The sequence below is a fragment of the Didymosphaeria variabile genome, assembly GCF_027946475.1.
Source record: "Didymosphaeria variabile strain IMI 356815 chromosome Unknown scaffold_3, whole genome shotgun sequence".
NCBI lineage: Eukaryota > Fungi > Ascomycota > Dothideomycetes > Pleosporales > Didymosphaeriaceae > Didymosphaeria > Didymosphaeria variabile.
In genome coordinates, this window is record NW_026611622.1 from 1,606,392 (window position 1) to 1,618,599 (window position 12,208).

Below are 12,208 nucleotides of genomic sequence, written 5' to 3' on the forward strand. Positions count from 1 at the left end.
GGAGAAAAGCTTCGTACCGTTGGTCCTGCATTGGGTATATTGAAGAAATTCATCTACACGAGGTAGGCGCAATTGATGCCCAGAAACAATCCTGGATGCATCTCCTGTAAGATGCAGATCATACAGTGCATCGGAGCTTCGAGAGCCGCCGGTCTGAGCATCTTGCGACACCATTCCTCTAACCCTGCGGCCTTTTCCTCTTCCTCTGCTCGTCCGGCCTGGCAGGCATGTCCGGCAGGATCCCACCTTCCCTCTTCAGATTCTCATACAAGCCCAGTGCAGCAAGACATTTGGCATCTCTCCCTCCTTCCCTCCACAAGTGTCTAAACGGAACTACCTTTAGCGTAATGACCTCGCCTTCCTCTCTCAACCCAGTGTCGCGCGACTGCAAATCTTCGATTTCCTTTCTGCTGAGCCGTTTCTGCAGTAGCATCAAGGGAAGAAACTCGTCACAGCCGCCAGGACTAGGGTACATGGAGTTTTGGACAGTTTCACGGCAGGGATCCTCATCGTTGAAGTTTGTAGATGGCTGCTGGTGGATGTCTTTGACGGCGGCTTCGGACATGTTGAAGAGGTCGGACTTGTTGACAATTATGCCGACTTCTTCTTTGATCTCCTCGCCAGCCTTGCCTCCAAGGTCGCCGCTGTCATCAAGCATGCCGGCGGGTAGTTCGGCGAAAGCGAGAGAACCTGCGGCTATACGCGGTTGGATTGCGAGGACGGAGAATAGCTCCGGTTCTTGTCCTCGGTCCAGGTTCTGTCGTTCTTTCTCTTCTCCGTCATAGGGCTGGATGATGATCTAGGCGCATTCAGTTAACAACATTTGCATGAGGTGGAAGTTGCAGCATACAAGAACACCCACGCTGCCTCCACGTAGGAATACAGCACCGGGAAGCCACGGTTTCTTTCCATTTTCTAGGTGATCAGCCTCTATAGCGCACTGCGCCTTCAGAAAGCCCAGTTTTCCAGGAGGTTTCCCAGTAGGAAACCACGTAGGGGCTTGGAGGTCAATGCTCCTTAGTTTGTACTGATTTTTGTGGAATACGTGATGGAGATTCTGCTGCAAGGCTAGGTTTTGGAGCAGTCCGGTCAGCCAGTTCTTATATGCTGGCATGCTCTCAATGATTTCTTTAGTGGCTCTGGGGTCCTGTGGGAGGTAGACCCTGCAGGCTACCTCGTTTCCGTCGTGGGCATGTTTTGCGACCGGGTATTGATTGAAGGATGTAAGTTCGAAGTATTTCCTCTGTGCGCCATCGAACACGGTCTGACGTTGCGGCCTGTTGTCTGAGATGCACTGGTCTCCGTCCATGATGCTGTTCGTGGAAAGAGGTTTGTCGAGACGGTGTACTACCAAGATGTGGGTGTCTTAGCCAGGTGTGCCTGCCAGATATGGCCAGTCTTGGGTTCAAGTGAAGGTGCAAGTCGGTGCTCTCAGCGGTCAGCCTGTATTGCGGAGCTGTGTGGAAGTAATTGTGCAAAGAAGCAGAGAGTGTGAGGGGGACGAAGAAGCAGCGGGAGGCATGACTCTATCAGAAGCACCGCGCCGTGACTGTTAGGTGGCAGGCTGTGTCGCCGGTCAAACCGCTGTGGTGCCTGAGCTAGATCCGAGTAGTGCCCGCGCTCAGCCCCGCCGTCCCTCCCCCCCTCTGCGGCAACAAGGCGCTTAATTCCGGGGGCGTCTGGATCGTCGTTGGAAACTCGACTTTCCTTCTTTCCATGTCAATGGAAGCTGTGCCTCCACTTTGACACCGCCATGGGCACTCTTACCGCCGGTTGCCCGCGATTAGATGCGCATTGCCCGCACAAGCTCGCAACCTCATGCCGCCTCACCAGCACACCCAACTGCTGCGGCTGCGCAGACGAGCGCCCCCACTCGCGTCTCTATCGTGTATACATCGATGGCGTGGGCTACGTGCAGCGAGGCACGCGATGGCAGAGCTACTGTTGGTTCTGCAAGGGTAGGTTTGCCTCCTCTGCCATAACTGTTATCAGTCGTGACCGGACCCTTTTTTCGCTCTTGCCAACGACGGCTTTCGGATCATGTGCTGACGCATGCAACCAGAGTTCTGGAACAACAGATTAGCAGCCACGGATCCCCCGCTCGAAGCCGCCCAGACACAGATCCCGCACATTCCAGATCAGTCCGGCTTTCTCGAGCGGTGGACTGAATTCCACCAGGGCTATCGTATAGTCACACACCCAGACGGGTCCGAAGCGCGCATAGCTGTCATAGGAGAACCCTTCAGCGACGTCAGCCCCGGTTTCTTGCCTCGGACGGTGGATCAGCTGAGGGCGGGCCGGGAAAACGACGCTGCAAGGCCGGACAACGTCTTCAGGAGGAGGAGGTTGACTTCGGAGGACGAGAGGCCAGCAGAACCACAGCAGAGCATTGAGGACGCGTTGGATAGCCTCCTCGAGGGAATATCAGACGACGACGAGGCACCTGAGCTGGTAGCGACCGAAGCACAGAACGCAGACATGCCGCGTGAGAGCAGTAGTGGCGGTCTTTCACGGCCACTTACGCGAACTGAGACCAACCTCCAACGCGCCCGCGATCGTCTTATTCGCGTCTTCGGATCCAGGGAAGACGTACAGCGCGAGGACTACGAGAGCCCTCTTTCAACAATGTACAACCGGGCAGAGGAACGCTATCGACAAGCAGAAGAGCGACGCACGACGGGCGAAACCACAGACCCTCGGACAGACAGCTTAAATGACCTTCCCCGGCAAGAGCGAAGGGAGTTGGAAGAGCAGATACTCTGGGGCGTGCTTCAAGACTCGCGACGTTCCTTCTCGGAGCGCTACCAAGAAGACAACGTGAGAAACTACGCGGATTCGCTCAGTAACACAAATTCGTTCAATAGGAGGATGGAAGCCTCGAACGCCGCTATGGCAGAGCTTGACTCAAGAAATCGTACAGTGCCCGACAACTCTACCTCCTCATCAAACACGACATCAACATCCTCATCCTCTCTCCGCACCTCTCTAGACCAGATCACTTCCGACCTCTCCCGTCTCCAGGCAGCCACCGACGCCGTCGCCAATGCCCGCATCGCCCTTGTGCGCCGACGTCCTGTACGTCCGTTCTTCGCAGAACCCACACATACTCTTGACCAACCCGACCGCCCGCCACCACTCACCGACGCTCAAATGACGAAGAAGCTAGACTGCCAAGTCTGCTACAGTCAGATAGCCGACATCGCTGTGCTACCATGTGGGCACATGGTCATGTGTCAGTGGTGTGCCGATATCGTGGTACCCGTGCGGCACAGTCACATCCCCGCGCGACCTAGCAAGTGTCCTATGTGCAGGAAGACTGTGAAGCAGAGGTTCAAAATCCATACTGGAGGCGATGATGTGGTTTCGAAAGACAGTCAGCCAGCAGGGGTCGAAGCGGAGAGCACGTCCGCAGAGGCTATTGATGCGGATGAAGATCTGGATACCGATGATGCTCTAGCACGATTACGAGATTTAGGAGGATCAGCACTAGAGGTGGGCGAGCCGGAATACATGTAGAGAACATGGTATGCATTGGCGTGGGCCTGAAGACGAGAGCCTGTGCACTTACGGGATGTTCATGACCATGATGATGATATTAACTACGTAACGCATCAATTTACATACCAAGGATGACTATTCACTTTAGATCAATAGAGCCACAGAGAACTTTGCGGCAGACATATGGTTCGAAATAGCTCGTCAAAGTACCATTACATCCAGATAATCAACGCGAAGGCATACCTAGAGCGACAATTGGAACCACAATTAGTGAAGAAACGTGAACCGAAATGAAAGTGCTTCCCAAAACACAGCGTCTACGCTCGCAGCCATTCCTTCTCTCGTCCTCCTTTCAAGCCTCCACAGCATCAACAATAACATCGAAATACCCCGGCGTCTGCACCTCCTCTTTCCTACCTCCCTTCCCCGCGCCTCTACTCACGGTTCTCTTGGGACTCGGACTCGTCAACCCGGCCCCCATCTTCTTGATCGCCTCAAACGTCGCCTGAAGTCTTGTCTGGCCCGCTTCACCGTTTTCATTCACTGCCTCCGAACTCGTATCCCTCACCAAGGTTAGTGGCCTAGGCGTCGTTCCCGGCGAGGCGAGGAGTGGACTGGATAGCCACGGCGAATAGGGGAACTGGGTCAGGCCTGGTGTGGCGTGCGGAGAAGACTGGGGCGACGAGGTAGGGTCTGCAAATTCGAGGATGACTTGGGAGCCGCGGCGGGACTCGTACGTGTTGCGAGGGGAGAGGGCGAGGAAGTGAGTTGGCGTAGGCGGAGTACCGTCGGTGGCGAAGGTCTTGGTCATTGACGGAACGCGAGTGCTGCAGTGACCTACGATACTGTTACTTTCAAGCACGTCGAAGGACTATCGCGAGAGGCGAGGTGGCTGGGCGAAGGCATGTTAAAGGATGTTAGGTGGGAAAGGAGAAGGGGACGTACCTCTGGCATGACGCGCCGTACTACTCTGCGAATGCTGCTTCAACAACTTTGGCGGCTCTTGTTTGCTCGGCGTCGGCATGGTCGCGAGACTCGCACTGGGCGGTGCACTCGTGCTCTTTTCCGACTTGAACGACCACCTTGAGTGTGTGGAGCCAACGCTCGCCCTAGTGTGCGGCAGACAATCGTTGGTGGAATTCTTGAGCGGCTCTTCGTCAGCCTTTCCGCTGATTGTCGTCTCCTTCGGCGAGTCAAAGGCTTCCCTACTACTAGACTCCCGGCTCGAATGCATATCGGTGCTAGTCTTGCGGGTGCTCGGAGTGCTGATACTGACACTCCTTTTGCGACTGCTTGTAGCAACACTGCTCGTAGTGACGTTGCTGCTTTGCCGAGAAGCATTCAGACGCTCCTCGATCGATGCACTGCTTGTCTCTTCGCTGCCACGCTTGTGCTTAGCGTCCAGGTCTGTAACGACCGTGTCACCAAATTCTTTCTGCAGGTTGGCGAGTCGATCCTCGTATGACTCAGTCAGCGTGTTCGATATAGTTTGCGCGATGTCGTTATTGTCCTTAGATGGCTTCCAGTCTATGGGGCAGAGAACTCCGTGCTTGGCTACGGCTTGGAAGGCTTCAAGTAAGCGGAGTGCTTCGAGGACAGAACGGCCCACGGTGAGGTTGTTAAGTGTTACCTATAAGAATTCAGCCTGTGTCCTCATGAGCAACAATGTTCGCCAAAGTGGCCTTACCTGCTGCACCACCGTCTCCTCGTCTAGGATGAACATGCCCCGTAAACAAACCCCTTCCTCCTCGATCAAGACCCCGTAGTCGCGACTCATTTTATGATTTGCATCGCTAAGCAATGCGATATCAATCTGACCCAGGCCACCGTATTGTCGAGGGACGTTCTGCCAGTGCCAAAGTGAGTGCTTAGTATCGACTGAAACGAAGATAATGTCGCAGTTGCGGTCCCTGAACTCTTCCAGACAATTCTGAAAGGCGAGCACCTCCGTTGGGCAAACAAAGGAGAATGCTGCGGGAATGAAAAGTAGAAGAAGCCACGACTTCTTGTCTTCGTTAATATAAGTGCTTAGGGTAACCTCTGTGAGCATGATTAGCAGCGTGAGTGAGCACGCATGGAAACCCTTTTTACCTTCGATTATTCCTTTGTAGACAGCATCACAATGAAAATCTGGTGCTTTCTTCCCGACTCGAACACTGCCTAACGTGCTCATGGCTACGTGTTGTGTTCAATGCGCGGTGTAGTCAAAGAGTAGTTGCTCAGTTTGATTTCGTCGCCCGACGACAGGTGTCGAAGTTCGCATGCACTGTAGAACGCAGCACAAGATTATGGTGCAGGAGGTCCGGCCCAATAGTCCGGTAGTCATACTTATAAGTGACGGCTGTGGGAGGCTGTGATGCCATACTGTTTTGAACGCACTCGATGTTAGATCGGCAGCGGTAGATAAACCGATGTCTTATAGACAGAACATCTAGATTGCTGCTTTCAGTATGTCAGCGTTCCGGAAGCGAAATTGAAGCGCGGCGTTCTTCAAAGTGAGACATGCATGCAACACAGCCTGTCGGGAAGGAAACCGAGTCACGCAACAAGAAGGTAAAGTTGAAATGCGGGTAATGGGCGAGTGGTATTTCTCGAGGAATTCAGGAAATCGCCGATGCAGCCGCTCGGAAGCCACGTGCGGTTGTACATAGCATGCTTTGATGGTCCAGGTACTGTTGTCTTGGTGCACAGCGCGGGTACCGCGTTCATCGTTGAAGCGGAGGCAACATCTTTGTTGCCTTTAGTACCCGATTACTGATCAGCGGCCAGATAGCGACCGCATGGGGTGTTTTCGGGCAATTCTTTTCGCAACATCTACGACTATGGTTCATTGATGGGCTGATGACTGGGCATCGGAAGACAAGCATTGCGATCCCACTGCTGGGTCCTGCGGCCAAGAGCTGATGAGCGATCGATGGGCTATGCAATGTTCGAAGACACTGGTCAAACATAGTTGGAGACATAGAGTGAGAATGTTGCGCGTGTTGAAGGTTGCATTCTCGAGTGCGAAGAACAAATGGTGATTCTAAGGTACAGAAAGAGAGCAGAAACCACCAAGATTCCGGCAATATGGTGCCGTGTCAGGAGCCTGGGAGTGCCGTGTGGTACCTCAGCATAGAAAGGGGAAGTTAACAGTCCTGCAAGTCTGATGCGGACCTGTATGAAATCTGTCTCATCGTTTAAGCCGTTCTCTTGTCTCGGATCTCCCCGTACTGACTCCGAAGCGTCCTTGTGCTCTATCTTGAACCCACTGTAACATGCGCCGTCGACCATGGCGAGACTCCCCGTTTCTGCTCCTGCTTCTCAACCTATTACGGTTTAGAACTATGCAACTTGGCGCATTGGAAGCGTTCCTCAGCAGCGGCTGTGGACTTCTCCGAACGGGAACAAAGCAGTCAGCGGTTCCTATACCCTTAAGCGCACGGGAGGAGAGTGGCAGGCCGCGTCACTGCGGAGTGCACTCGCGATCACCTTCGGGTCGGTCCTCGGGCCTTCTTCGTTGCTCCGCTCCGCGGTCGTCAGTAGAGCTTGCGGCAGCTGAGTAGTATTACAAATCCCGTGATTGCTCTTCTGGGCCTATCTATTGCGGCGTGTGTTTTAACATGACACCGTTGGTCGAAAGGAATTCGTATCTCCTGAGGTTGACGATGGCGTGGAATGACTCGCTGCGCTGTGAGGTTATAGAAGGCGCATTTACTCTTACCGTGAAAATGGTGGTGCTTGCCCGGCGCAACCATGCGGCTGAGAGAATAAGAAAGTACGAGAACGCTCGTACAGACCTCGCAATATAAGGACAAATTAAAGCTTGCTTTCCCTCGGTGTACCCTCGGGTGGTAGTGCTCCGCTCATCATGTTCTCATGCTCCATCTCCCGTCCGAAAAGTACCATTTCACGGCCACCTCGAGTTCCCCACCAAGCCACAGCAGAGCCGCTGCGCTCAGGGTCCATCTCACCGCTCACGAGCACCGCCCAGTAGTGTGCCTTAGCAGTCTCTCTCATCGCAAAATCGTCGATCGTGTTCAGTAGCTCTGCACAAAGAGGCATCCATTCCTCCAAGAGTGGGATAGGGAGGAAAGGCAGAGCGTCGAGCAGTGTCAGCGTGAGTACGGCTTGTTCGGACAAGGCTGGAGGAGGCGCATCTGAGCCTTGTAGCGCAAGGGTTGATTCGTCTGGAGGCAAAGGCTCTGTTGGCGCATTGAGAGCACGGTGGTATACAAGCTCCATAAGTGTAGCGGAGAGATCTGGGTGGGATGCTGAGATGGCGGAGGGAGGCGCTGTGACTCGCATCATGGTTTTGAATGCTAGCCTAAATTGCCGTGGTGATAAGTTATGTGGAAATACACTGAATAGGGCGTCAATATAGAACGGGAGGTGTTTGGCGGTGATTTTGGCGGACTGGGGTGCAGAAAGGACCGCCAACATTACACTGTGGGCAGCTTCAAAAATTGGTAGCATATTGTGGTTGCCACCAGCTGCGAGGTATGGCACAGCCGAAGCCACGAGAAGGTCTTCGTTCGTAGCAGTCGGGAGCACTAACGAGAAGTGCTCCGCGGTGTTGAGGAAGTAAAGGTCCAATATACGGTCAAGAGGGTGTCGAGGTATTTGGCCTAATTGCGGGGGGGCTATTGATTTGAGGAACTTGTCCGCGTGCATAGGATATGCTGAGAGTATGTCAATCGCAGTGAGGTACACAAAGGTGTGTTGGGAGAAGGATGCTGGTCCAAGCCTAGACGTGATGAAGTACAGGTGTCGAAGGGTTTGTAGCGCTTGTGAAGCAAGGACCGGCGCAACAGCATCTCCGGCTAAGGTTTTGTCGCCGAGTGTGCGAATCATCACACCCCTCAATGTGATGGTCGTCGCGAACAACGCAGCTTTCAGTAGTCTCCAAAGTAACGGGACTGTTTTGTGAAGCGCCTCCTCTTCCAAGTACATGTCCTCCTCGGCTGGGTCAATCTCGGAAAAGTTGATTTGTCGCCACTGAGTAGTAAGCGCCCTCGCAAAGCTTGCCAAGTCGTCCATCATGGCCTGGATTATCCATGGTTCGCGCACGTTCTCCACCGCGTGCGCAGTGATCCTAGATAGCGGTCCCATTGACGATACTAATGGCCTTGCCATGATTGCCTCCACTTGGCGGCAAGAGCTTGAACGGGCATCCCAATTCAGCTTCCCCCCATCTACTTTGATATCCAGATTCAAACCTCCCATGAAGTATGCCGACTGAAACCCTTCATTCGAAAAGTAGGCAGTGCCAATGAGTACCGGGAGTAGTAGATCATAATCCAGCTGCGCTTTCTCCGCGTCTGATAGACAGCCGAAAGCATGATTCAGAACCAGAACGATGGTCTGGCCCCCGAGTCCATCTGCCTCCGATCTTTCTCTCACCTCGACCAATGCGAGATTAATAGCACGTACCAGTGCTCCTTCTACTCTCTTCTTGATACCAGAAGCCCAGTATAGATCCAAACCCTGCTCTTCTAGACTTCCCATGGAAATCAACAATCCTCCCAATACTATTAGGTGTTTCCATCTTTGACTGCGTTCATCGGCCCCAGCAACGACAGCACGCACCCAATCATCTAATGAAATGCCTCCACTGACAGGCGTTTGTCCAGGCAGTAATTCGGGAGCTTTGTTCCACCGTATATCGTTATGATGGTTTATGACGGCCGTTACTGCAGTGTGGAAGACGGAGAGCAGCCGGAGAGGGGTTCGGACGCCTTCCGGACGATCCCAGAGAGCAGGTGCTGTGAGAAGATGCGACGTAAGGAGGCTCAGATTGTGAGGGTTTCCAAGGGTGGTCAACAACGAAGACGCCGTTCCGAGGATACTGTGAAGCTATCAGTGGGCTGGCATCGCGTCTAGGAGGGCAAGCTTACCGTGGGGTATCTTGCTGGTCAGTGTAGGTCTGAAGCGACCGCAGAAGGGTCGACAGTAGGCGATCAGTTGGCATTCTGACGGACCGATCGCTCTCTTGAATGCAAGTGCGGTTACCAACACTGTAGAGGTCGCGATGGCTGGCAAGCCGAGGCTCTCGGAAGAAGCTCGGACTCGCTTCAGCCCTACGCAAGTCTTTACACGAACCAGCAGCCTGCTCCTTTCCATCTCCCTCTTCCCGGAAGTCACTGCATCATCGTTTCAGTCGCCCAGAGGAGCCCAGCTTCTCTAGCGCCTTTCAAAGTGCGTGATTTAGAGCAACTATGCTGCCCAAATGAGGTTCGTCACCTTCTCCCACCACCCTTTCGGTCCACTCACAAAGTCTCCAGCTTCATTACGCGCACTGGCAGTGCCGCGCCTCCGGGCTATAAATCACCTCCATGGCCCTCACTCTACTGGCCACTACCTGTGAGCGCCTCGGTGCCTTACTATCTTTACGATCCCGATGACATCTGGCGCTTCACCTTGATATGGACCGCCCTGTTCTTCGGAGCCATGCACTTGGTCGTTGCATTTTGGGCGTGTATCGTGCAATGGCGCAATTGGAAGATCATATGGGTCACGCCGCTGTTATATGCCATCATTGGAGGACTTGAGGGTCTGATCGCGGGCAGTATCGTGGGAGGACTCCTGGGCGGCGTGTATCAGTCCGGATACTTCAAAATGTCGACCTGGATTCCCTTTGTTTGGGGTCTGATCAGTGCCGTGGTTCTGGTCCTATCGTCGTTCGCCATTCACGGCGGTTTGTGAGCGCTGGAAAACTACAGCATGTCACTGTACAAGCATTGACCGCACCCTTGGTATGGGAAATCAATTACGCTGTGTTCATCTTGGGTCATCACCATATCGTTGCATGGAGCGATAAAAATTGTAAGGCGATCACACTGCACAGTGGCTGAAGGTACCCTCTCGTGAACAGCTACGTACCTCGAAGCCGCAATTTTGAACACACAACATAGAGTGAGTTAGCCTGGGATGCGTAATCCTATGTTGCTTGCCATCTATCTCCTCGCTGGCAAGAGCCAGGATTTTCCTTTGGCCTCTGTACTACACGAGGCTGGTTTTCCGCACTGGGGGCAATCAAAGAATGGAGCACTCAAAGCAACTGTCCGAACTTCTCGTTATGAGGACTGTTGAAAGTATCCTCCTATAGCAAATCGGAGCAGCAATTCTCTTAGGAGAAGCCTACCATTCTTCGTCAATGAAGCTTTGGTATACCATGCTGGCCACATTCAAGCCCAGACGCCAGACGTCTTTTTTGAACGCATTGACTTGACGTACACTTCGATAAGCTTCAAACAAGGTTGTAGAGCTTGCTGTTAGATGTTGGTCCTTTAGCATGAAATGGTGTACGACTGTAGACGAGAATCGAGTTCAGCTGCAGCATGCCTGCACCTCTTCGATTGTATTGGACTCATTGATACTCATCCTACAAGGAGAGTGTTCGCTCAGCGGAAGTATCTGTAACGATACGACTAAGCCAGCCCTGCCCTCTCCTCTCACGTCATTGCCGCTCATCCATCTCCACCTCGCTGTCTCCATCACACGCATCCTCGTTGCGGACATAGATGTACCACTGAACATCCCTGTCAAAGGTAACTCTTTTCTTCCTGCTATCCATATATCTGACATAGTCTAAAGGCCTTTTGGTCACAGCCCTCATTCTCGTCCACGCATCCCTCATTTGCATGCGACTCGTCGGCTTCGGACCGTGCCTTGAGGAGTCGTTCTCCACATGAGGCTCGTGGTGGAATTCTTTGCGCGGATATGGCCACGCTTCCTTCCCATTTCGAGCTACTGAAGGAGGATCCTTGTAAGGGTGATGGACATTCGCAGAGCGAGGAGCGTGGGCGAACAGCGGATTATACGCATGCTTGTTCTCGTCGTCATAGTCATCGGGCAGTTCTGTGATGAAGCCAGACTTGTGGCAGTGTGTCTTTGCTCTCCGCTTGGCTCGCAGGTCCTTGCTAAACTGGACGTGGCGCGGGTCGTGGTCCATGAGGTAGTTCATACCCATGAGGAGCATGAGAAAGATTTGCCATCCTGTCCTTCGATAGCTTGTCGGGTTGGGCGGAAATTGGAGGTTGCCCATGGTTGATAGTCTGTCAATGTCATGAGTTGTGCACTCGTCGGAAACGGTAAAGACAGGACATATATAAGAGACTGAGCCATCTGTTGGGCAACATCAAGTGCATTTGAGGCGTCCATCCTAGTGGATGCTGTACGGAACAAGTTGACCGTGTGCATGACTGAAGCTGTGTTGGCAGTGCGAAGGAGTCTATGCTTCAAAAGCTAAGTTTGTTCTGACCAGTGAGAAGCATCTCGTGTTACTGGTGATCAGTGCCCGAATTCGTCTGGAATGATGAGCTTCACACCTAAAGCGTTGGGCGCACGCAGCTGGATCACCAAGCAGCTATACACGACGTGAGCTGCCGCCAATATGCCTGGCATGATGAAGGATGTCGACAAGACGCCGTGATACGCAGTTGGGTGTCAACGGGCAGGCACGAACGACGGAGAGTCCCAATGTTGGATGGAGTGGCCTGGCATACGAGTACACGAACGAGGCGGTGCCCGAAGCGGATGGAGGCCGTTGTCTGTTTCACTGCAGTCCCACTGGGCAGGCACGACGGCGAACATGTTTCTGTTTCGCCAAAGCGTCGCATGAAAACGGGAGGTTCACGGTGCCACGGTCTTGACTTGCAGCAGGCAGCGGATGGCCGTTGGCTGACAGGTGGATGAAGCCGTCATGTGTTGCAGGCGTCGGAGTGGGCCG

General features: G+C 53.4%; 5 protein-coding genes across 5 annotated transcripts; 1 reads left to right on the forward strand and 4 right to left on the reverse strand.

The window, feature by feature from the left end:
• Positions 1–178: 178 nt before the first annotated feature.
• On the reverse strand, positions 179–1,309 carry N0V89_003886 (uncharacterized protein; the record flags this gene model as incomplete). Its single annotated transcript, XM_056212683.1, has 2 exons — positions 179–799; positions 851–1,309. The coding sequence occupies 2 exons, from the start codon at positions 1,307–1,309 to the stop codon at positions 179–181; spliced, it is 1,080 nt and encodes a 359-aa protein (XP_056072991.1).
• Positions 1,310–1,753: 444 nt separating this feature from the next.
• N0V89_003887 (uncharacterized protein) lies at positions 1,754–3,516 on the forward strand (the record flags this gene model as incomplete). Its single annotated transcript, XM_056212684.1, has 2 exons — positions 1,754–1,958; positions 2,063–3,516. 2 exons carry the CDS (start codon positions 1,754–1,756, stop codon positions 3,514–3,516), a joined length of 1,659 nt encoding a protein of 552 aa, XP_056072992.1.
• Positions 3,517–3,850: 334 nt separating this feature from the next.
• Positions 3,851–5,548, reverse strand: N0V89_003888 (uncharacterized protein; the record flags this gene model as incomplete). Its single annotated transcript, XM_056212685.1, has 3 exons — positions 3,851–4,335; positions 4,444–5,128; positions 5,186–5,548. The coding sequence occupies 3 exons, from the start codon at positions 5,546–5,548 to the stop codon at positions 3,851–3,853; spliced, it is 1,533 nt and encodes a 510-aa protein (XP_056072993.1).
• Positions 5,549–7,296: 1,748 nt separating this feature from the next.
• N0V89_003889 (uncharacterized protein) lies at positions 7,297–9,448 on the reverse strand (the record flags this gene model as incomplete). The annotated part of the gene is made up of 2 exons (XM_056212686.1): positions 7,297–9,325; positions 9,375–9,448. 2 exons carry the CDS (start codon positions 9,446–9,448, stop codon positions 7,297–7,299), a joined length of 2,103 nt encoding a protein of 700 aa, XP_056072994.1.
• Positions 9,449–10,936: 1,488 nt separating this feature from the next.
• Positions 10,937–11,524, reverse strand: N0V89_003890 (uncharacterized protein; the record flags this gene model as incomplete). Its single annotated transcript, XM_056212687.1, has 1 exon — positions 10,937–11,524. One exon carries the CDS (start codon positions 11,522–11,524, stop codon positions 10,937–10,939), a length of 588 nt encoding a protein of 195 aa, XP_056072995.1.
• Between the last annotated feature and the right edge of the window lie 684 nt (positions 11,525–12,208).